Here is a 26,261-nt window from a genome sequence, read left to right as displayed (position 1 = left end):
AGATGCTTAGTAGCATAAATGAACATATGGGTTTCTTATCTGTTTTTGGGTACTGAATTTACACTGGGTTAAAAAATCAGGATTTAGGTATGCATTTTTTTAAGTATTTTGGAGCCATCTGATTTCTGCAATGAGACGTTTTGTTTCAGCTGTATGATTTAGCATTATCTCAGCTGCTCTCTAACAGTTCAACATGAATTGATGCAAAGGAGAGCTATTAAATACTTAGCAAAAGAAATGCCATCCTCGTCTGCACTTTTTTTGTTATCGAATCTGCATTTCTGCTCATCTGATTTTCTTGTACATTGCCTTACAGACTGTGTTTGAAAGCTGTATTCCTGTAGCTGTGGTAAAAAGAATCTCTTGAAAAATTAATTTTCATTATAGGAATAGACTTAACTTCTTTGAAACCTGATAAAAAATTGAAAAAGCAAACAACACTAACAACCAGGTCCCTACTATTAATGTAAATATACCTATAATAATTGTCTCTATGTTTACAAATATAGAGCTTTTTCACCATGTCTGAAAGCCGAATTAAAGAAAAATAGCGTATTCAGCATATTATTTTCATCCTGTAAAAATGGAAATTTTTATGCAGCTTTTAATCACCAAAGCCAGAGATGTTGTAAGTGGTAGGCAAGTGAATCAAATTGCTTAGACCTGGGTCTAGGCAGCTACTTAACTTTCCAGTGGATTTCTCTTGGAGTATGAGGTCTAAAGTAGAAAGGTCGGAATCCTTTCTATACATGCATATTTGAACTTTCCCTTCCATTAGTTTCCCTACATTCTGCATTATGTTTCTGTTAATAGTTGTTCTTCCTCTTTTGATGTCTTTCTATATATCTTTTGAAATTGTCAGGCATCTGCGATCTGATCAATAGGCCTTAGAGCTGAGGCACTTTATATGTATTTTATTTTTATATGCACACACAAAGCCCTTTGTGGCTGATGTGAGTCATAGAGGAAAACCTTCCCAGGATTTTCAGCCCAGTCCACAGACCAGCTGGAGTGCAGGAAATGCCAGACTGGTGATTAAACTGTAGATAAAAAAATTTTGGATCAGTAACATAAATCATCTCTGTTTCTTTACTTGATGGCAAAACCCTCTCTGTAAGCAGGTACAGGGCAGAAGACTGTGAACTTTCTGGAACTATTTGTAGTGTAGCTATGTATGTACCTTTTGTAGTTTATCCATAGTCACACTCCCTGTTCTAAAATCATTAATCTCAGACTGTTGAACAGCAGCCATGAGTGACTAGCATCCCTAGAACACAGCTTTAAACAGAATTAGTTTGAAATATTCACTTATTTTTTATTTTCCCCATTAGTGATGGAAATGTGGCTTGGTTTTCTCATGACCGATAAGTACGGCCGTTTCCTTGTCATGTGTTCTAGTCATAGTTGGTTAGCTTGGATGGTGGCTCATTATTCTCCTTGTTCCTAAGCATGTAAGGTTTACAGAGTATAACATGAATTTTAAGTGCCTGTTGTTTTCTTTAAACACTGGACTGTAATTGCAGAATGTGAGTACAGCAAAGTACAACAATCCTTTTAAGGATTGCTATGCTTAGTGCCAATGAGAGTAGAATGTGCACCATCTTGAATTGCTTAGTTAAACCTCAACTACGGTACAGGTGTATCCTGAACCACTACTGTCTACTCATGGCATTAAACTAATGCTTTAATTTCAGTCTGGAAAGATGGGATTTATTAAGTATATCGATAGTAGGTAATTTTTATAAATACAGCTCTCAAAGACTTAATTAACTTGGTAATAACCTCTTTCCAGTCCTGCTATCTCTGCAAACTGAACATGAAGGAAGGTGACCCAGCTGTCTATGCAGAACGTGCTGGATATGACAAATTGTGGCATCCAGGTTGTTTCATTTGTTGCACCTGCGGTGAACTTCTAGTAGACATGATCTATTTCTGGAAGAATGGTAACCTGTATTGTGGAAGACATTATTGTGATAGTGAAAGACCCCGCTGTGCTGGATGTGATGAGGTAGGAAATATCCTAGTCCTTTCTTCTAGCACAAGTTTGTTCCCCTGAGAAGTGATTAGGAGTTATATTTCAATGCAGGAAGATGATATGCCTTCACCAGTTTAGCTGGTATTTTAGTTGCAAAGAACTGAAACAAATATGGACACTGCACATCCAAGAAGATCTGTAGTTTGATTTGGATTTGATGGTGATTTTGCACAATCTGTGGGGACGTAGGATGTGATATGTGAGGGCAAATTCTTCCAGCAAGTCCCACTTACGCTGTGATCTCTTTATCAGGGGCACTAGGAACCAAACTAACCCTGGGCAGCAACAGGGAACAGCCCTCCTGGGGCCTCTGGCCATCTGTGGGCTCTTGGGAGCAGCATGGAAGCTTTTGGGAAATAGTTAAACCATGGTGGAACCATTGGGACTTCTTGCAAATCACAAAACATCTAGAGGCTGTATTTATTTATTAAAAGATACACTGTTCAAATGAATGTACTTGTTTACTTGTATACTTGTTTATATCTTCCCCCTAGCTAATATTCAGCAATGAATATACTCTTGCCGAAGGGCAAAACTGGCATCTGAAACACTTCTGCTGTTTTGATTGTGATTGTGTTTTGGCTGGGATAACCTATATAACGGTGAACGACAAGCCAGTCTGCAAATCCTGCTACATGAAGAACCATGCTGTGGTAAGGTTCTTACAGATGTCTTGGTGTGTGAGGGAAGGGAACATAAGTCTATGGAGCTTCAAACTCTTACTTTTTCTCCATCTGGGAGTGTCTGAAGAGTATAAATTGAATGTGTGTTTAGGCTTCAGTCAGTCAGCTTCTTCACCTTTGGGGGAAAAAAACGCAAAACTCACAACTTTAGGCAGGCAAGTATTTTGTCCTTTCATAAACTTGAACAAAAGCCACTGCCAGGGTGGGAGCGGGGGACAGGGAGGGAACCTTTTGGAAAAACTACTTGAACTTAGCCAGTGGTGAAGCAGGATGGTAACAGAAGGAGTAAAGTTGGTGAAGATGAAGGGTGCTGCTAAATGTTTAGTTCATTGAGCCTGGTGGGAATCAACTTCAGCTGATCTACTAAAAGCCTGTAGTGATAACTGCAATCTAGGTACTTTTGTTCAGTTTAATTCTAACCACACATGTTAAAAAGGTGTATTGTGGGTGTGAGTGATTGACAGGTTACGGCTAGAAGTTTGGAAAAGAATGGTAGTTCTTGATTTGTGGTTATGCTGGAAACTAACCTGAGATGCTGGTGCATTCATATCTGTAAGTTACCTAGCTACTAGTTGGGAGCTCAATCTAATGTGCACACAGATTGTTTATATAGTGAGTGGAGGGAAAAAAATTGTCTCTAGTTGGCAGTTAATACTGAGGTAGGTGTCAGGAATTAGTTTTTTGGAGGCTTTTTTTTTTTCCTCTTAAAACAGTAACTTTATCTAAATTACAGTTTGTGAACAACCAGATTTCAAGATGAATTGCGTTCAAGACTTTCTAATAACCTTTAATTACTTGGCATTGCCACAGAGCTATCAATGCACGGGAAGATTTGTAGCTAATCTCTTCACATATTTAGGTTGATATAAGAAGATCTGTGCTCTTTGACATAAAAGGTTTTAATGATTATTTGGGTATTGGGAAATCCTAACCATCATAACTGCCTAAGCTTAGTCCCAGCAGCAAATAACTTGTGTGTCCATTTTATTATTCTGTACCCTCAGCTGAATTGCAATCAAAACACATTAAAAATAACTAAAAAAATCAAAAGCTGGAGACTTTTTTTAAAGGTTTCTTATAACACCTGTCTCTCTCCTCCAAAAACATCTAAGAATTCCAGGTTTTATTGCACTTGAAGAGGGCATGTGTGTGCTTCATTTCAGTGTTGTTTTATTTCTATACAGATCTGTCAAGGCTGTCATAATGCTATAGATCCAGAGGTTCAGCGTGTAACATACAACAACTTCAACTGGCATGCTATGCCGGAATGCTTCTTGTGCTCCTGTTGCAGCAAGTGTCTAATTGACCAGAAATTCATATCTGTGGAAGGGATGCTTTTCTGCTCTGTGGAATGTAAGGAAAAGATGATGTCATAAAAGAAGACATGCACAGAACTAATCAAGTATTGCTGTGTTCCAAAGGCTCTTGCATTTCTACTGTAAAATATATAGTGTCAGGTCATTTAAAATTATTGAAAGTATTAAATAGCATTTCCCAAAGATTTTTTTTTAATGTCTAAAGCTTCCTATGTAATCTTCATTTCTTAGCTGTGATAATACCTAATTTTTTGGAATGTGGTTTCTGAGTCTTATTTCAAATTATTTCATATCACAGAAACGTAAGAAAAAATGTGTTACAAACTCTATACATTCTAAGGGAGCTCTTCACTGTGAAGAATCTTTTTGCTATATCTTGTCTAATGGAACAAGAAAATGTGAAAATGCTCCAATTTATCTTGCTTTGTATGACAAATGTAACTCTTTCCCCTCTGGTTTCACTAATTTATCATTTTTGCAGTTTTTCTGCTTTCACCAAGCACTTTAGACAAAATGATCAGTTTTACTGCCATGTACAGCTTTGTTTTCCTGACTTCAAGTATGGAGGAAGAATGGCACTTAAAAAAATCTTTGCCTTTAATAATTTCTTTGGGTTTGTGACATGGGTTCTTGGTAGATGGTGACTACTCTAAAGTCTAGTTTTGAATATAACTCCACCAGTAGAAAAATGTTGGCTCATGTTTCTTTCTTGCAATTTTTCTTGCAATTGTTGCTGGAAAAGCTTTAATTTTACAAATACTGAAGTTATGTTATAGATTGGGGGTGGGGAGTGTTGGTGTTAGAAGATAAGAGCAGGTCTTGCTTAGATTAAAAAAAAACCACCAGAAGTAGTGGGTGTCACTGTTAGCCTTTCAGAACTGGCTTCTGTTCTATATAATGAATGTTCCTCTCATAAGTTGTGCCTTCTATCAAGAGGGATGTGGCACACAGTACTGTATGCATTTCCAAGAATGTATTTCTGCAAATGGATCCTGCTTTTGATTTCTGTGTTCCGAATCAAAGCACGAAGAAGACTTTCCCAGAAAACTTTCAGTATCTGAGTGAAAAAGTTCACAGCTGTTTATTAGCTTTGCTTACTAGATAAACCAAATGTGTGGCTCTTTCTTTTTCTTTAATAATTATAGACCTACAGTGAAGCTTCTTAGATGTCTTTGTGCCAAACACTATATGGAGAGTGTTTGGCCTGGGAAAAAAGTTATTTAAAAAAAAAAATCTATGCAAGTCTTATGTTCGGTTCTTGTAAGTTTTATGGTGATTGTGTTGTAACATCTATAAATAAAATTAGTGGTTTTCACTTAAGTTGTCTACTAATTCTGTTCAATCCCCTTCAGGGGAGGCAAGGAGGAAGTGAGATGATACTTTACTTCAGCTTGGACATGATTTCCTAAAAACTGAAGGCCTGATTGACTGTGCAGTAGTTACTGTATTGTGTAACATTGTCAGTGTGCTTTTAGGTGCAGAACAGCGGGTCTTGTTCCAACAAATGCACAACTTCAGAACTTAGTGTTATTTTCTGTTCACATAAACTGTTTTAAAACATTGAATGGAAAGTTTTGAATTCATACAAGTGAGGTAATGGGTTGAGAATATAAAAGTGCATTGTGATCCTTTGAGTGCTGCGAAAATAAGACCCGCTGAGATACATTGGGATGTTTTTATGTTGTCTAAGTTGTGAGCTTTACATCCATGTTCTTGAAGCCTGTGTACCTTTTCTGAGAGATCCTCAGGAAGTACAAAGAAGTGTATGTATTTCAGCTCATACCAATAAACTGTATCCTTGCTGGATTTGTAGGTTTAAAGAAAGGAACACTAGAATGTCTGTGAGAGAAGGTTTTTCCATGTAAGTGCTGCTTAACCTGTAGCAGGTTATGTTCTATACATGCTGTGAGAAAGCTGTTTGGCGGTGGGATAAGGTCTTATTTAATGATTATCCATAAGGATGACTTAATAGTGACTGGGTTTTATGTGCCTTGAGTACATCACTCCTCACCCACTCGCTAATATCTCTTCTGGAAGATGCAGCTGACATTTATGAAGAACTGCAAAAAGATCTTTTGCACGTTTCCTTGCCCCGCCCTTCCCTTGCCATGCTGTGTAACTGCTTTCTCATTAATGTGATTACTTGGACTGATGGTGGTCATATTTTTCACTTTAAATACTGTTTTGAACAGGTTTGTTTCTCAAACTTTACTGTTGTGTAGCCTTCATTTACAAGGCTGAGCAGGTGATTACCTCGGGGCTAATTTATTCCATCAAGATGCAATTGCTAAGGAAGTATATGTCAAACCAAACAAATTCAATAGTCCATCAACTAGGACTGACGTTTTCCATGCCTCTTCTGAAGCGTGTTGGCTTTAGCTGGCATTCTTTTTGAGTATCTTCCCTTGCCTGCTTGATTCCTCTGGCTCTCCTCCATGGAACCTGATGCATCTAGGTCTTTCTTCTATGGGGTATCCAAAGTTTAATTTCTGTTCATGCAGTATTTGGAAAGGATTACGTCTTACGAAGATCAAGTGTAAGGGACAGGTGATACAGAGAGAAGACCAAGATACTGCTGTGTGACTTCACAATAGGTCAGAGATTATTAGGAATGCTGAACTGTTCTTGTAATGAGCTAGGAAGGAATTTATGTTCCTGCAGATAATGCTTTTTGTGTTAACTGAAAGATGTGTCTCAACATACTAGAACTCGAAAACAAGCATTAAGGAGATTTTATTCCTGAGCTGTCATAATAAAAATATTGGCAGTAAAGTGTTAGGGGTTTTTGTCTTGCATTTTTTGGCTATTTTATTAGAAGTCCCTTTGGACCTATTTATCTTAATAATCTAAGAATAGAAACTGGAAGCTTTTGCATACTTCAGTAATAAAAATATATACTTTCCAGATGAAATTTTAACCTCTCTTGAATGTTGCAATTCTTTGCTTAAGAGTAGAACTTCGCTGGTAAGAAAGAATGGTAAACAGTCATTTTAATGGCTAAATCCTTGTATTTAAGGATGAGCTATCCCATGGGTGTGTAAACTTCGGGCTGGTAAAAGCTTTGCAAAAACTTTGAAAGAACAAAGCTAAGGAAAAGCATCTTTGAATTAGTAACATATTTATACATGGTGGGAATAATCTGTAACTTTTATTGATTACATTTCAAACTTAGTATGGTTACACATATGCTAGAAATAAAAATATTTTTTAATCAGGTCTTATATGTATTTTTTACCTCTGGAAAGCTAAAGTTGACATGCTAAAGAACAATCAACACAGCAACTTCACATTTGCTTCCAGAATCATAGGTTTTAAGTCTTATGGAACACAGTTAATGGTGTGAAGCAAAATTATCTGACTTTGTAGCGTAATGACCATTGGCACAGAAGTATTTGCTTGCAGAACAAGAAGTACTTGGACACTCTAGACCCTCTATTCCCAGAAGAACTGGTGAGATAGGGGTGGCAGAATGGTAACATTTTCCTCAATAGCTTCTGCTAAATTTAGCGTGGATTTGGTATGCTAGAGCTAGGAATGAGTGGCAAGAAGGAGGTTGGCAGTCCAGGAAAGGGTCGGCAATTCAACTAGCAGCAAGCTCTCCAAGGGACCAGGGACACAGTGGCTGTACTAAAAGAGCAGGATAAAGGGAGCTAGTGTGTGTAGCACAGTTAGGGTGTCCTCAGTTCCTGGGCAAGCTATCCCACCACAGCAGCATCCCATACCTTGTTGAATCTCAGTGGAAAGCCATCCTAAAAATCACCTCCACCAGAAAAGTCCTCTGGGTTCCAAGTAGGCCTCCTTTCTCAGCCCAAGCAAAACACTGGCAGAGAAGATTCCAGTCTGATTGACATCAATAGATAGGAATGCTTTTGTGTGGTGGAAAAGGGTAGGAAAGGCCAATAGAAAATCTTCTGATAGGCCTTCACACCTCTTCATGTGTCAGGACTGTGGAGTGCCCTGTTTTATCCTAGAACTGACAGGAACCTACTCCAACTCCCCACATACCCATCAGTCTCCATTGAGTGCAAATGTTATTTTCTTTATAGTTTTCAGTGTGAAACACAGGGAAGGTTTGTTCAACTTCTTTTGTGGCTCTGAGTGAAGTGTTTGCTTCCAGAAGCGGGAACTTTGGATTCAAGGCTGTCCACAAGCATTTTAGCTCCAAATTCTCCCTCTCACCTTCTAGGAGAATGTCCCAGACATCAAGCTGTGGTGTCAGCTCCAAGTAGGCACCTTCATATCATCTGTTGTAGGTAGACCAAAGGAGCCAAGAATTTCATAGTCAACCTAAACTGCACATGATACAGCTAATGATTTTTAATGTTAACAGCAATACACCATTGAAGTTGTATTGCTGTGTTGTTAGCACTCAGCAGCAAGTGGGATCACAGACAAGTAGATTTGATGATTTTTGTCTTGCAAAGAGCTGCTTATTAATGGTATAAAGTTGGAGCCTCTCTACACTCATTCCATCTACTTATTGCTTCAAAGTGCTGAGGCTGAAGGGCCAGGGCCTTCTACCTCTGCCTTTACTCAATCCTTCAGTAAAAGTGTAAATTGAGTTTGTTCATTAAGCATAAAGCCAAAGAATGGTACTTAATAAAAAAGTTGTGTACTGCCAAAGAGGTCCTAAAACTAAGTGCTAAATGGAAAATATATCATCTAATTATCATCAAGTACTGAAAAGAACGTGTTAGCTTTTTCCATGTCCTTATTAAGATAAAATATATTAGTAAAGGAATGGTAAAGGAGCTTTAGGGAACTAAAGTCCGAAACCATCCAAGCCAGGACTGGGCATAGATTGTAGACTGCCACCCTGTGTTCACTGCGTAACTCATAAAAAATGAGACAGTCTTTACCGCTGGCAAGCGTTGAGGCAATGCCCCTTCAGGGTGCCACCACCAAAGTAGCAAACACCAGGTTTGGTGGTTGCTGTGGTTAATCACAACAAAGTGTTACAGATCAGTTTCTCCCTTTGCCTCCCTCCTGAACAAGTGAAAAAAGAACCAAATAAGAGGATGTTTCTGCTGCAAATTAAGCCCAGCATTGTTAAGATTTGGATTCATGCCCAGCATTGTCATAGAAAACTTTTGCACCAGTTTATGAGAAACTAAATCAAGCTCTGTGTATTTGCTAACTTTTCATTTATTTAAAAAAAAAAAAAAAATTGTCACAGTAAAGCATCGAGGCTATTTATTGGTTGCCCTGAATGAGTTGTTTACATGAGTCAAACTTGATTTTTGTGTTGGCAGTAACTGAATTCTTGGAAGCAGCCGCCTGATGTTCCTCAGTTCCCCAGCAGATGCCGTCTGTGCTGCGCTCAGCACCCGGGCTGTTGCATCCACAGGGCAGGGCTCTGGGAAACAGCAGGAAAATAAGTTTGGAACTGAAAGGGATGTTCTGAAGGCTTTAAAAAAGAGTAAGCTGAGGACAGGGCTCTAAGTCCAGGAGGCACTGGAGAACTGGAAACCAGCATGACCAGGAATTTGGATAGGAGAAAGAGGCACAAGGAAGATTTTTTTGAATGAACGTGAGTAGAGTGGGAAAATAGAGGGAAAATGTGTAGTAAGCCAGGGCATAATGCTGAATCATGGAAGCACTGTGAAATACTTTTGACTTACTATTAAAAGGTAAAACACATGAAGTACTGAAGTTCAATTACACTAGAAAAGGAAAATTGATGATGCTGTTTAATAGCGACGGGTAGAAATCAGGCCACGAGGGTAAGGAACAGGCTGCAATAACCAAGGTTGTGAAATAATAAGAAGAGGACTTCAAGATGACAGGTGGTGAGGAGAGGTTCTTCAGCCTTGATGAAGCATATCTGGAGTACTGTGTCCAGTTTTGTGTTCCTCAGTACAAGATGGACCTGGAGCTTCTGGAGTGGGTGGGCTCAGCAGAGGACAACAAAGCTGATGGACTGGAGCATCTCTTACGAGGAAGGTCTGAAGGAGCTGGGCCTGTTCGTCCTCAAGAAGAGTCAACTGGGACTCACCAATGTCTATCTGTATCTGAAAGGAGGGTGTCAAGGGGATGGGAGCCAGACTCTGCTCAGTGGTGCTGAGCAATAGAACAAAAAGCAACAGACAGAAACTAATGCACAGGAACTGCATCCTATATTCACCTGTATATAAGAAATAACTTTACTGTGCAGGTGACTGCAACTGGAACTGTTTGCCCAGAGGGGTTGTAGAGTCTGCCTCATGGGAGATATTCAAGAACCAGCTGAACACAATCCCATGCCATGTGGTCTGGGGTGACCCGACTCCAGCAGGGAAGTTGAACCAGATGACCCACTGTGGTACATTCCAGTCTTACCCATTCAAGTGATTCTGTGATTCAGTAGTAATCCATGTTTCTAATGTTGCACACTTATATCTAAAAAGTTATCTGTTACACCTGTATGGTGATTAATAGGTGTGCCTCATTTCAATAAAGTAAAAGTTGGTTTGTGTGCTGATGGTCTGATGCACTGTGATGAAGTCTGCTGCCTGAGGTTAGCTTTGTGACTATTCCTAGCAAGGAGATCTGATTCTGAGGAATTTCACCTCTCATTCTAAGGAATTAGAGCAGAAGTGAAACACAGGCATAGCATTTGGAAGGCATTTGGAAAAGTTTGGTGATCCTTATGTTCCTAAACAAGCAAGACACTGATGTCCATTCAAATTTTCCAAAAGCTAAGGGCACCCAGGCCAGATGTTCATGCACTGGTAACAGCTATGAAGCATAAAAGCAAAATCAACTACCCATGTTTTAACTGTGGAATCAGTGTTGGAGGGCTCACAGGATCTCAGAAAGATTTAAACTGAAGAGACCTTTAGGAGTCATCCAGTTCAATCCTCTGCTGAAAGCAGGGTAAAATTTGTGAGGTACATTGTTACCCAGGCCCTTGTCCAGCCAAGTCATAGTCACAACCTGCTTATTCCAGTGACGGTTGTAATTTAGTTCTTTTTAACTCCTGGCCTGCTCTGGTTTTCACTGTCACACATCACTGAAAAGGCACCTACCAGCTGTCATTTCTCCCTCTACCTAACATCATTGCTCCATACCATCTTCCTTCTGAAAGCCAAAACATTTCCAAGTACCAAAGCATCTTAGCTCCCAGAGGTTTTGTGATTAATTGACAACCTAATTGTATTATATTAATTTGCAGCAAGAGTTTCTCCTTTAGAGACTTCAAAGAATCTAACTGGGAAACCATACTTATGAATATATTTATGACTTTTATCATCATCTTCATTTACTAGGTAGCAGAAACTCCATACAGGCAAGAACTCTGAGGTTTTCTGCAGCTTAATACATAACCTCTGACTAATGCATTTCCCATGATTAGGGAATTCATTAGATCTTATTTGCCCATGTGAAATTTCTGTTGTCTTTTAAGAGGCTGAGGCTCGGCAAAGGTTCAGCATTAACAAACAAAACTTGTTTTGCAAGTTTTTTGAAACTTTTAGGAACTTAATATTAGATGTCTATCCCTCTGCCAAGTTTGGCTAAGCCTACAGGAGAAGAGGCTCCTCTGTCTCACACACAGACCGCCTACACGGAAAGCACATCGACACATGACTCAGTCTGAAGAGTTTTTCCAAAAGTACCTTAACTAACACTTCAGTGTGGTCTGCACCCATTTCTATCTGACACTAGTGAGCTTCAGAACAGGCAGAAAAATTCATGTTCAGCATTTGCAGCATTTCCTACTGGTGTGTTTTGGTGGGATGACCCTCTGTTCAGCATTTTGGCTCTAATCTTTACTGCATTTCAAGTTCTGGACCCAAAAATGGCACATTATGACAGACAAGTTTTAGGTACTGACGCTTTTTAGTTAGATTGTGCAGAAATTTGACTCAATGGAAGCTATTGAGGCTTATCTTGTCTCAGTTGGACACATATTCATCAAAGCTTAAAGTTCCAGCTGAAACAAGGTGGGAGGTATTTTTAATTAGTAAGTTTGGTGTGTATTCAGGAGACAAATCAAGAATAATCAGTAATAATAAAATCTGTAAATAGTTCACCAGTTCTTAGAAAACATTTTAATGACCTTCCAGAGTAGGGAGCCAGAACATTGTGGGCAGAATACAAACAGCATCTCTCTCATTCCAGGAATTCAATGCACTTTTTTTCACTTCAAAAACTCTCAATATGATAGGCACTCAAAAATTTTTCAGGCCACATTTGTGGAATTGCATTTATTTCATTGCTTCTTTTTTATTATTATTATTATTTATTTTCCTTTGGGTTTTTTAATATGTTAGGGAAATTATCTCTAAAACTGAATATTCCTCTACAAATTTCTTAATTACAGCAAACAACAGGTTCTTAGCCCACTCTAATTGAACTGTAATGCATAGAAAGTATCAATATACACTGTTTAGAATCCTTTTTATGTAATACTCTTTCCTGTCTAAAAGCATATGGAATTGGCATCGTTTAGTAGACTGCAGATTACAACTGCAAAGCAGAAACATCCAACATCTCATTCCAGTTCTTAGCTGAATGCAAGAGGACATTGTCTAAATTCCTTGGGCATTCTGTTCCTCCGTTCCCATCCTATGTGGGATGGGTGTAATAGCAACTTCACGGTGATATTCTGAGGCCTGGTTCACTCTAACCGGTAAAGTTTATTGAATTTGTAAACTGTAGAAATGCAGTGCAGTTCTACAAATGGTCTTAACAGTCTTTTCTGAAATACCTTTTTTCTTCATTTTGAAATTCCCATACAAAACTGCCAAACAGAGTCTGGGCTTTATATTTAGGAAGCCTGTAATCATTCCATGAAGTTTAAGAATTCTGGCAATGATCTGGAAAACTTAGGAGGTAATGAAAGGTTACCAGGAGGAATGCAAAACTGCCTTGTATGGTAGTGGAGAATAGAACCAGTACATATTTTGATAATACAGCACAGCTCTTGTCTTTGGGGTGGGCCTTGGTTGTACAGCTCTGCCTGCATTTGAAATGCATGGCAGTGTAAACATCACACAGAGATTCTCTTAAACATTTGTAAATAGTTCAGCAATTTTGAGAAACGGGGTGGAGCCTGCAGATGGCTAAAGAAAGAAGCATTATTCTCACGCTTGCTGAACTCACTGTCCCAAGCCCAGTTCTGATCCTAATGTAAACCACTGCCACTTGCCTTCAGGCACAGTTGTACAACGTGTGTCTGACCAGACTTGGAAGGCACACACTGTTCCAGAGAGGGCTGTGTTGCATCCAAACCTGACCCAAATGTGATACCCCAAACTGAAGATTTCTTTCTATAGCAAGAAATTGGGTATGTTGTGGGTGGCTAAGAGGAGATGTGGCTATTTTAACTGAAAACCAGTTCTGAAAACCAGAAATTCTGAGTATCATCTTGAGGCTGGGTTTTCTTTCACTGTTAACTACTTAGAGAAAGCCATTACCTTTTCTAATTCTGTGGTGTAGTTTTTTAAATGAGGATGGCAGCGCCAATGTTTCTGGAACCTTCTAGAGTCAATTAATAATTTTGAAATAATTTGAAGATGGAAGGCGGTAAGTGTTTACTCCAGGTGACTGTTCTCAACATTCCAGTTCCACTGAACTCAGTATAGAAATTTTCTTGGCCAGCAATACCTGGCTATTACACATAGGCCTTGAGGCTGTAGTTGTATGCTGCCACTCAGCTCCCCTGCTCTGAATCTTGGCTCAAGGTATGTTGTCTTGTATTTCAGATATACCCTGATGCTGCTACTGCAAGTAAATTTTACTTCTTAGTTCAGCCAATTGTACTTGTATACTGAGTTAACTGCACCTATTTATTTACTTAACAGAAGACAACATTTAAATAAAGAACCAAATAAAATCAAATTTTTTTTTTAAAAAAATCCTTTAAATCCCAAATGGTCTCATAAGGATTGTATCATTAGAAGTATGGTTTGCTATAGCAACACTACACTAGTCTGCACTACTAATTATTCAGAGAATATCTGTGGGGTGGGAGATCTCATTAGCGCAGGAAAACACGTTATCAGCAAATGCTTCATCTTTCAAATTGATAAGAACAAGTTTCTACTGACAGAAGTCTGTGAAAAGGGAATAAGGTGTGGAATTTTGGACTACCATCTCGGAGGAGCCTGCCAGCATTCTTCATACGTGGTGGTGCACAGGTTTCAGTCCCATTAGCAGAGGTAATAGGAAGACAAAGCTCTTTGGGAGGGGTTCTCTAGGGACTCCAGTAACCGGACAGGAATTAGAAGCCTTTGAGGAATGTCAGAGTCCCACCCCATTAGCCAACCCATATCCTTCACTTTACATTCACAAGGATAGGGCTGACATCCACAAGTGAGGCAACACTGAGTCATCAGTCATCTAATCTAGCAAATTACTTTCACAGGATTCTGCGCATCTCATAAAGTGGACAAAAGTGTGGAGGTATAATTTTTTAGTCAAGTGCAGCTCTTTCACCTCAAGCCAGTAACATTGCTTCTCCTATTGCTAAGAGTGCCCTCTACAAGAAACCTGTCTGAGGGGAGGTACAGAAGTGAGACCTGGCCAGCAGCCAATTCAGCTGACTGATAGAATCATAGAATGTTCACAGTTGGAAGAGATCATAAAGATTTTCCACTCTAACCATCCACACAGCGCTACCGCTGTAACCACTAAACCACATCACCCAGTGCCAGGTGCAGATGCCTCTTAAACATCTCCAGGTATGGTGAGTCAAGTACCTCCCTGGGCAACATATTCCAATGCCTGACCACCCCAACAGTGGGGTTTTTTTCTAATATCAAATCTGAATCTTCCCAGCCTCAGCTTAAGGCAATTTCCTCTGCTCCTCTCACTTGCAGGCACAGTAGAAGAGACCGCCTCTGCCTCACGACAGCCTCCTTTCAGGTACTTGTGGAGAGTGATGAGCTTCTCCCTGGCTGTTCTCGAGACTAAACAATCACAGTTCCCTCAGCCACTCCTCGTAAAACACATTTTCTTGTTGCCCTTCACTGGACATGCTTCAGTGTCTCCATGACCTTTTTAAAGTGAGGAGCCCAAACCCGAACTGTATTAGATGTGGCAACACCAATGCTGAGTACAGGAGGGAAGTTCTCAGGTTTAGGGAGGGCTCTTTTCTTTTGGGGTGTTGTGTTTTTGCCCCAGGCAACAACCAAGCCCCACACAGCTGCTCTCTCACTGCCCCACCATCAGGATTGAGGGTAAAAACAGCTGGAAAACTCGTGGATTGTGATACAGACAGTTCAATTGGGAAAGCAGAAGCCGTGTACACAAGCAAAGCAAAGCAAAGCAAAGCAAAGCAAAGCAAAGAAAACCAAGTCATTAATTCACTGCTTCCCATGGGCAAGCAGCTGTTCAGCCATCTCCAGGGGAGCAGAGCCCCATCACACGCAATGCTGATTTGGGAAGTCAAACACCATCACTCCAAACATCTCCCCTTTCCCCTTCATCCCCTCACTTTACATATTGAACATGATGTTCTGTGGTAATATATGGAATATTGCTTTGGTCAGTTTGAATCACCTGCCCTGGCCATGTCTCCTCCCAATTTCCCATGCATCCCCAATCTTCTCACCAGCACTGCTCAGCAATAGCAAAAACCTGTCGATATTATCAGGACTGTTTTCAGCACAAATCCAAAACACAGCCCCTCAGTCCACTATACCTCAGTTCAAACCAGCCTTAAGTCGCAAAATGTTGTGGAGGAAGTATTTGCTTTAATAAGGGCAAAAGGCAAAAAAGCCCATTGTCCAGAGCACTTGTATGCAGCTGACACTTTCTCTATTGTTAAAAGAAAGAAATCTTTATAGATGCTCACGTTATCAGGAATATGCAACAGCTTACCTTGAGCATAACATCGAGGCTGCATGCACTCTATGCCTAGAAAAGTAGGATGGGACAATTTATAGTTAAACAAGGATGTAAACTCTGGAGAATAATAATAGAAAACTGAATTGGAAAGAAGACAAAAGTTATTTCCTTTGGAAAATGTTGAGTTTGGGTCTCCAAACTGTCTCTTAGTCTACCAGACTGTGCTAGGTGTTGTCCTAGAAGGAGCTTAGAATATCCACATTTTACCTTAGTAAGCATGTAAGAATAAGGTAACTTCTTTAGACTAACAAACCACGCTTCACATCAACAAACAGATCAAGGGAGTAATTTCTCTTCCTCTTTGTGTAAAAAATTGGTTCATCCTTCACAAAATTTCCTTTTTTCCTGGAGCACATCTCTAGCACTCTGATCAGTCAACATCTGCCAACTTAAGCAGTTATTTGACTTCCCACCATATGTGGAAGAGTGGAGATTTAGGCCATCTTAGACAAGGCTTTTCTCAGAGTGAAGCAATTTGCAGTAGAGCCTCACAAAACATGTCAGTCTATCTTGAATGAGCAGCAATGATAAATACATATTGTGGCAACTAGAGTCAGAGAAGAAAATGCAAAGTCTAGTTTTATTTAGCTGCAAATAAGCCAATATGTAATAGTCTTCAAAATATGAGATGTTTTTCTTTCCTTTGTTTTGACTAGATTTGTAATAAGTCAATTTAATAAAAGTCAGAGCAGAGCTGCTAAAGCAAATCCTCTCTTTGGCCTAAAACAACAGTAGTGCAGGCAAGAGATGCATTTTACTCTTCCAGTCATTTTGGAAACTAAACTGGATGGCTAATTGAGTCAAAGTTTAATTTCCTGAATATTTGTCAAAAATTCAACATGTTTGTTTTGCTGGATGATAATGTGCTATAGTCACCATGTTCAAAGTCAAGGCAGAATGTTGTTTAGCTTCCATTTTATCTTTGTGATATGTACACAAATATAGAGTTTAGCCTCTCATAGTCAAACTGCAACACAGTTTATGCAAGCCACTTATCTAGACTGCTGTGAAATAGTGCTCTAAAATATGGTAAATACCAGGTGAAAAACATTTTTGTGTTGCTTAGACACAAGACTTCAGTGAAAGCAGGGTTTGCTTGCCAACTTGCAGGGGAGTTAAATGGGCTTAAAAAGGTGCTCTCTGTTCTTGCAATATCTAATTTTTCCATGTGTACTTTATACCTTGCCAGGAAACAACCAGGCAATAATGTTGCAATTAAACTGCAAAATAGGTAACATTGGAGGTTATGGGCAGCTAATGCTGATGTTCCCACTGTCCCCTTGAGTGTCTCTTCCCATTGACTGTAAAGGGAATCCAGATCCCTAAACTTGCATTTCCTTAATTGCACCTAAGGTAGATACCTAAAGTAAGCATAGTATATCACCAAGTAAGCATAATAATTATATGTTAAATCTATTCCCACTTCAGTGTCTCTGCTTTTCCCTTTTCCTGCTTCTTTAAGATAACAAAAGAAAATAACTTTGAGACACTTAGTATTCAGCCAGATGTGAGATGTGAAAGCTCTTTTTCCTACACCTTCACTTCCCTCTGGTAAAGGCAGATTAGACAAGTGGTAAACAAATCCTTTAAAATCTAGTCCTCACATTTTAAAGCTGCAAATAAGTCCAATGATATTGATAGGAATTTCAAGTGCTAAACACCATTAGAGATACAGTATTTAATCCTGCAAACTGATGAGCACTCTTGACCTGATCCAGCAACATGCTTAAAAAGATTTATGTCTTTTTTTTTTTTTTACATGAGATTGCTATTAAATACTTTGCTGCATTGGGTGAAAATAGATAATGGCAAGATAAGGTTCATGTCACCTAATGTAGCCATTTAACAGTGAGGTGTCGATCTGCAGCTAATCCTCAAAACAGCCTCTTACTAAAGAGAGGAGGTAAAATCATCTCCAGAGGGTGAATCTATTTTAGACATTTATTTATGAATGGCTGATTTTTTCCCACTTGATGGTAGCCTTTTGTCTTAGACTACACATGACTTTCTTAGAGTCAAAGTAATTCAGTTTAATTACCTATTCATTTCTGCAAAATTTGTAGTGATTTCATTTAATCTATATATCAGTCTAAAATGTTGATAAAATTTGAATGCAAAGATAAGGTCTGTGTCCCCCTGTTATTACATGTAAGCAGAAAGAGAAAATAAATGCTACCAGCCTCTTGAAGTCTCTCTTTTTTTTAATATTACACAAGAGTGAAATCACTCTGCCATGAAACTGTCAAAGAAAAATAATTTATTCTCTTCTTATCTATTATTGAATCTGCAGATTGCTGTCACACCCAGAGTGAGAAATTTATACCTAGTTCTATGATGGAAAGAATTCAGGCAGTGAGAAGGAACTTCCTGTTAGGAGTGGAGCTCTTATCTATATGTGGAGCCTCAGCTAAAAATTAATTAATAACTTGTTGAAGAAAAAAAAGCACAGCACTTCAGTTCTTACATATTAAAAAGTTTTTTCAACAAGTGGATCACAACTAAAGCTAAAGATCATCAAAAGGCAGCCACACAGCATTGTGGAAAACTCTGTAGCTGAGGTTTGCCAAAGACCTCCTTGTGTGGTCTTGAGATCCCCTGAATGCTGATAAAAAACATTTTAAAACTGTGATAATATCTAATGTCTTTCTCTCTGGAAGTGAACTTAGTACTGAAAGGAAGAAATGGAAATCTTGATCATAAAAATCTAGAATGAGTAAAATCTGGATAAAAGATATAAACTTTTGCACGGTACCAGACTTTATTTTAATTTCCATGTGGTATCAATAAAATAAAACTTTTGTCTCAAGCTTGACACAACATATTTTTGTGTTCAGTGAAGGCATTTTAATGGTATGTTCTCACAAGCTCAAGTTAACCCATCTTAATTGTCTGTCTGTCAGATGGCAGTGGCTGGATATGCTTGTGGTCCCAGCCCATTGGAACAGGCAGCTTAACCAATCTTCATGGGTGACTGCTTATAAACCCAGTTTCTTATGCATTTGCAACAGGCCAGGAACACACTTGGAGCAGTCAGGCTCTACCAGGTCACTGAAAGTCAGAAATATCTTGCAATCAAGGCAAATGGAATTAGAAATGGGAGCGTGAAGAGCTACTGATTCTTTCACCAGTGGATTTTGGGGGGGAACTGGTAAGATTTTCCCATTTACTCATTTCTCTCTCTCTCTCTCTCTCTCTCTCTCTCTCTGTTTTTTTTTTTTTTTTTTTTTTTTTTTTAAGCTGGTAAATAATTATATTACAGTGTAAGGTTGAGCCACAGTTTGATTAAATTGTTGTGATTTTTTTTCCCCACAAATTTGGGCTGTATTCCTACAAATCATTGGAATTCACACATATTTCTTCTTAATAAATTATTACAGTGAGGCTGATTTACAACTATTCCAAACTATTTGCATCACCTCCAGGTCTTTGTTTTAATCACACGAAATGTGTCTTTTTTAAAATAAACCTTCTGATGCACCTTTATTTTCAAGACCTGTATTTCTCATCTGATAACTTCTATATCTGATTTGAGCTTACGTGCATGCTTGACACTTTTTCATTCAAATGACCTTTGTACCTTCCACTTTATTCATCGATGCCAATTTAAACGTAATTTCCTTGTTGGGAGGAGTGGCAAAATTGAAGTACACTCATTGAAAACCATACTGTGCTAATTCTAAAAGGTAATGCACTGCCCTGCAGACTGGTTAGCCTGTATGGACCCAGAGAGGTCGCTGGGGTTCCTTGTGAATGCAGGACTCAGTGTGGGATGCAGGGCTGGGGCAGAAGTATCTCTTTGCTTTACCTAGGAAATGGGTTTGAAATATTCCTGGGAGGGCTTTCAGGATCTGCCCAGATGAATGTGTTCCATCTTGAAGATGGGTAATACTGATAACACACAGATGTTGTTTATTTGTAGAAACCCATTACTTAGATTTTAGAAATGTCAGTGGTATACTGAGGAAAATAAATTTTCCAGTGGGGTGCAGCCTACCCTTGGTAACAAGGCATTTTATCCCTTCCATGAGCTGCAGTCCCAACAACTGACTCACAGAGAGTCTAAAGCAGATAGAACTGCGCAGAACTGCTTTATTTGCAGGGCCAAGAGATTCTGGGAAAAAGCATCTCTGGAAACTACTTAATAGCCACAAAGCCCACATAGCATCTAAGAAAACTTCCAACTGCTCATGTGTTAGAACTTCAGCTGGTGTCAGAACATGCTCCCCATAGCATTATAGCTTTGGGACAGCAGTAGTAGGTCACAACAAAACCCCATTTACACCAACATCCTGTCTCCAGCAGTGACCACAAGTCAGTGCCTAAGGAAGAGTGTGGGAACAAGGCAAACAGAAAATATATCACTGAAATTCATCTTCGCCATTGAGTAACTTTCAAATAAAAGTAAACCTTAAGAACAATATTGGTATGTTGTAGGCTTCAGCTGGGTTTTATCGGGAGTTTTTTAATTTGGTGCCGTCTACTGATTTCTTACCCATGGGCTTGTCCAGTTTCCTTTTAATGCTCTGTAAACTTTTAGCATTCACAAGACCCTGTGGCAAGCAGTTCCCAAGCTGAACTATTTAATGAAAAACAATAATCTTGCTCTTTGTTTCTCTTCAATGTCCCTTAACTTAGAGACAAAACGATGGACAATCATGGCAGTCCATTGAGATTTTTCACAGTGAGAGTCATTAAGAAAGTACTAAATTCAGCAGCTGTTTTATCACTCTTGGGCCCTGGGGTTTGTTTTTGGGTTCTTTGGGTTTTGGTTTTGGTTTGTTTTTTGTGGTTTTTTCTCTTGTTGTTGTTGTTGTTGTTGTTGTTGTTGTTGTTTTACTGATGCCACTTGTGTCTCCTCCCAAGGAGTAGCTGGGGTCAGTCACCAGCTCTCCTGCAGGCTGCCTCTGCCCTCTTGGGCTGGGACCTTATCTGTGTAACCAAGTGTTGAAAGTACTGGCAGTTTAATCCTTTAAACTTAATTTCCACATTCTTAACAATAGTTTGCTTCCCCTGCCCTTTGCTTATCTTGTATATATACACAGAATGATTTGCTGGAAGTGAGTCTATTTTTTTCTTAGTATATGGAGACCCCAAATCCAGAGGAAGGACAAATAAACTTTCAAGTTGACTTTGAAATTGTAATACTTAAATGAGAAATAAAAACAATCTGTGTTCTTTCTATTCTGCACCTGGTCACAGACTCTTAAAGTCTTTCTTCATGTTATGTGGATTGGAATCTTCTTTTATTAAGCAATGATAGAGCTTCTCACATGGCACAAGAAAAATGGGGGGAAAGGAGGCTAGGAGAACAATAAAGATCTTGAAAGCCATAGTCAAACCATGAATATCACTAACTTCAATCAATGTATCTTTACACAAATACTGTGTATTATTTTTACTGTTTCATTTTTGACAGTTGCTGGTCTCAGGAGTATTATGCTTCTGAGAAAAAGAAGATGGAAAAATAAAGTACACCTGTGTGTCTGCAAGTAATTTTCTCCTTGGTCTAATTGTATTCATGATCATTTTACTGCAAGGTAGCTCACACTGAAATTCAAAAACATTTACTTTGGGAATATTTCAGGAGAAGCCACACTAAAATTGTGGTCACAGTGGTGTGTCAAGGTATTATCAGGGTCAGAGTAAAGAATCTTGGAATGTGCCATAAGTATATTCTTCAAGATCAGCACTTATTTATGTCTTCTCTTAAGTTAATAGCACCTTAGCTTTTGAATTGGGGTCTATTCAGAGATGCATTTACTTCCAACAGAGATGGAATCAATCTTCTTTCATGTCAAATTATGCTTCTCTGATTTCTGACCAACAGACGTGGTTTCCATCATTTTATCTTTCCCTTGATAGATAAAAACAGGTTGGTGAAAGAGCTCTCAAGACATCCCTGACTCACCTTCCACTGAAACTGTTCCCGTTAGCTGGCTGTTTATCCTGTCGGCAGATCCCAGTGAGGAAGAACCTGCAGTATCCCTTGGTCATCTGATGTCACTCCTCGACCATAGATTGCTAAGAAAAGCATGCTGTTTGCTGAAAAACACTCTGTTTGGGAATTTGGTAAGTGATACCTGCTAATTAAGGAAGATCCTTCTTAATAAAGAAATTCATGGAAGCTCTTATTGTAATGCTTCCAACCCAGCTAAACCAATTGGGCAGTCATGTTTATTTATAACTAACACAGATTTTTTTTTTTTTTTCCCATCTCAAACTTGAAGACATTCAACACCCTAGAAAGTGCTGATTTAAAAGAAGCATGGCTTACTTTGCAATGCACCTTTTCAAGTTCTTAGCTTGAGGAACTAGTGTTTTTCTATCTTTTCTTCCTAGCATACCCTTACTTAGCTGAGGCTCTTAATGAACTAGCACATTTATAACCTTCAAGCAGAAAAGCAGTGAGGACAAGAAGCTGTCTCCTCATGGGTGCAATGTTCAGAGCCCCACCAACACCAGGGAGGTCAGTGCCCTTCATGGTAAGGGCACAGTGCCTACTGCCACCCACCCTGCAGGGCCCCATTGCAGCTTCCCTCGGCACCAAGGGTTTCCAGGGCATGTGAAAACTTTTGCTGGCTAAATGCAGAAGGGAAAAACCTTTAGAAACAGCCAGCTTAAAAAACTATGTGATGAATGCAGCTCTAGTGAGGAATAATACTTGTTGGCATTCCCTGAACATGTTGCAGATCATTTACAGGTGTCAGCAAAATTCCTACAGCGTGCCAGGCTCAAGGAGTGAATTCGTGTGCTTCATGCTGGTGAAGCCATTTTCTTTAAACAAATACAAAGTTTAGGAACTGCATGAGCTTTCCAAATGGCATTTTCTCCTTATCTGGAGATTAATATTTTAATTAATAATTTCTGGTTAGTTACACTGAGCTTTTTCTAATTTCTTTCAGCTCCAATGTCACTGAGCTATTTCTGAATGTATTTTAGGACTGTTACCCAAATTGCTGTCCTTGTGTTGCTTACCAGAGTCCCTGACTACCATCTGAATTTTTTTCTTGTCATTTGCATGAGATATGTCTGTAATCTGGCAAGCAGATACTCTATCCAATAGCCAGGTGTGTGGCGAAAGCCTCTCCTTATTTTTGTCCAGCTTAGCAAAGTTATTCAAGGAACTGTCAGTGCCTCAATGTTAAATGGTTATCTAGGTATCTGTTAAAAAGGATTAATGTTTCCTGACCGATTCTAAAGTGTATGGATTCTACTTTATTTGTCATGAATAGCTTATTTCTGCTCATGTAAAAGAGTTCCTCAGACCAACTGGAATAATAATAAGGCATGCAGCTACAGTCCACACAGCCAGCCAACCAGAGCACGATTCTTTATCATAGTTTTGCATTGTTCTGCTAACTGCATGATGCCAAAAAATAATAATAATAAAGAGAAATCCTTTGTTCCCTTTCACTAACCTAGAAGGTCACAAAACAGACAGTTCCTTCTTGATTACACTAAATAAATAAAAGTCTGATTCATAGAGGGGAAACAATCATCTGCCAACTGCCAAACCCTATAAAGGGTAAATCTGTTTTTACTTTGTGAGCCAGATTGATGAGTCACCGAGGCTATGACTAGTACCAGCAAGAATTAAAATGTACCCAAAAATACAACCTCCTTTTGTACTACACAAGGGCACCTCAACAGCAGACCCCGCTCCGGAGCAGGGACCGCCCCAGCATTTGCTCTCCAGAACCAGGGGCCCTCCCTGTCACAGCCACTGACATACATTTGCTTTATTCACAGGCATAAATTCACCGAGGGAGATGCATGATTAGATTCTTCATTTGGGAAATCGGCCACTGTGGAAATAAACACCCACCTCTCCTCCCCCCTCCCTGCCTTGGGCAAGCTGCCTTCAGAACATGCCATAACCAGAGGTTCCTCCTGGAGCCCAGTGACGTGCACTTGCATGCAGACACGAGGGTTCTCAACAGGGAAACCAGAGCAGCTGGTCCAGAGAAAGGCAGAGATAAAGACTGGGGGATTTTCTTGGATCTTCTTGCAAAGTGTGCTCTCCAAGAGGCTCAAGAAAACAGGATGAAATGAACTGGTCACTTAGCTTTTTGGAAATCATGTGAGAAAAATGTTAAAACAATGGCAACAAGAATAAAAAAGGATTTGATCATTCATTTCATTTCTTAAAATGGGTGAATTTGCAAGTCCATTACAGTCACTGACAAAATTCCAGTTGATGTTAACTTCAGAACTTCACCAGAAATTCACCAGAACTTCACCAGAACTTCACCAACTGCACTTATCCCCTAAATGTAAGCTTTAGTAACTTATCAAAACTAATTCTGTAAGACTTTTGGGTTTAAGTACAGTACTTGCCACTGAGACACATCACAACACAACCAAAACTGTCTTCAAAGAGATAAGGTAAATTCTTGTCACTCCCTAATTAAGCTGTGTTTCATCCCAAAAATTAACTCCTGCATCCTCAGCCGTGCATGCTCAGGGTCCACAGATAATCCTTAGAAATTACATAAGAGTCACTTGAAGTGAACTAAAATTAAATAAGGAAAAAACATCTCTTGCCTATAGAGGAAAGTAATTGTCAATGCTCCAGTAAACATCTATATTGTCAGCCTGCCATTTGGGACCCTGCACATCAAGACCCCTAAATTTGGGTGTTGCTTACTAAAAATAAAAAACTAGAATATCACCATATATTAGCTCTCCAGTTATCGGTTTAGAAATCATTTCAGTGAAGATGTCCCAATGAGAAAAATAGAAAGAATGACTGTAATCACACACTGAATCATTAACAGGGAAGAATACAAATACCTGCACACTTCTTTTAGGCCTTACATGAATCTAAGCAGCAGAACAGCTTCAACCTCTCCCAGACTGTAAGAGCTGCATTGGCACTCAAAGCTGTTTGGAGCTGATACTTTAATGCACTGTAATTAAATGCTGTAACCTCTGGAGAGCAAGGTTACCAGTGCTGAACTGGAAAAGAGTACCCTTTTTTATTGAATTTTATCCAATTTTATTTAAAATGCCATAAATTATTCATTTTTCTAATCCAACAAAGTGTTTACTTTTATTTAAACACTTGCGATTTATTTTGGTTTTATTGCAATTTAAAGCATGAGCCTGTTAAAGATAGTGGGGGTTTATGATTAAATTTTGTAATTCAGCCTTTAAAAATAATTATATGCACAGCTCCCTACATTTGGTAGATTTGTCTTGAAACACTTTCCTAGAAAACCCAGAAATTTAATATTAAAGCTGCTTTATATTTTATTTAGTGCTTTGGTCTTTAGACTGATGGGAATGGAGTTAAAAATAGGTAATTCCATGTTTCTTCTACAATTTCAATCTTTCACAGTTGTTGACAATTGGATATGTAATGAAATATAAAGAAATATACAAAAACCACACAAAGGTATTTGGCCTATGCAGTCACAAAAATGTAGAAGAAGTCCAGATACCAAACCCACCTGTCTTGCCAGCATCCATTTAGATAAAAATATCTACTTTTTTAACTGGTGGTTCCATCGGAACAAATTAGCATCTATCCCTTGGGAGAGCAGGGTTATAAACTGCAGTCATATTCCTGTCTATGAAACCTCTGAATAATACATGTAATTTGTGACTCACATGCCAAGAATCCCAATTCAGTGTATCTATCAGCTGTATGAAGTGTTCTAATTTTTTTTTTTACTAAATGAATGAAATGCTATTAGTAAGTCATTTAACAGTTATAAGATTCTCAAAAGCACAAAAGATTTTATACATATATTTATATATATGTGTGTGTGTGTGTATAAATATATATACCTGTAAAAATGAAGGAGGAAAGTCAGTGAACTGGGGCGGAGTCTGAAAATCCTTCCCTAACCTTGTGCATGTGGCTAATTTTTCTGCACCTCAGTTTTCCAGGCACAATGAGCTCATGATCATTCTCTGTCTTGGAGAAGTGTTGTAATGACAAACCATGTTTATTTGAGAGGTTTACTGATACAACGATGAAGGCAGCCATAAAAATAGGTAGGCAGATAAAAGTGATTCACTGGCTGAAATAAAATGATGTTTGCTAAATTAATTTCAAATTTCATCTTCTTGTCTGTGTATAGAGACCTGTGGTATGGGAAATAAACCATGGGTTTACTGCTGAAGAGCTGACCTGAAAAGAAATAGCTAACGTCTTTTTCTGGTTTCCATTACTCAGTTTGTCTTTCTTGATCTCAATCACTTGACTTAATTTTTCCTTGTCTCTTTGGAAATTTCAAAATTGTTTCCACCCCATCCTCTCCTCTCAAACTAAATATCTGGACAGATGTGTGGGCATGGGCTGCTCAGAGAGCTGGGTGACAGAGCAGGACAGAGCATGACAAGGCTGTGAGTCTTTAAAGGAGCAGGGCTGTGCCCCAAACACAGAGC

The 26,261-nt window shown here is 39.0% G+C and overlaps 1 protein-coding gene across 1 annotated transcript in view; it reads left to right on the top strand.

The window, feature by feature from the left end:
* The window catches only part of TES (testin LIM domain protein), a 29,363-nt gene extending 23,819 nt beyond the window's left edge, over window positions 1-5,544 (top strand). The window contains exons 5-7 of the mRNA XM_040062078.2: window positions 1,793-2,008; window positions 2,530-2,688; window positions 3,903-5,544. Coding sequence (XP_039918012.1) covers window positions 1,793-2,008; window positions 2,530-2,688; window positions 3,903-4,094 — 567 coding nt within the window. The 3' untranslated portion in view covers window positions 4,095-5,544. The remainder of the gene's footprint in view (window positions 1-1,792; window positions 2,009-2,529; window positions 2,689-3,902) is intronic.
* The last annotated feature ends 20,717 nt before the right edge of the window (window positions 5,545-26,261 follow it).

The sequence above is a fragment of the Hirundo rustica genome, chromosome 4, assembly GCF_015227805.2.
Source record: "Hirundo rustica isolate bHirRus1 chromosome 4, bHirRus1.pri.v3, whole genome shotgun sequence".
Lineage (NCBI taxonomy): Eukaryota > Metazoa > Chordata > Aves > Passeriformes > Hirundinidae > Hirundo > Hirundo rustica.
The sequence above is the reverse complement of the archived record's forward strand: the minus strand, read 5'-3'. Positions and strand labels throughout refer to the sequence as shown.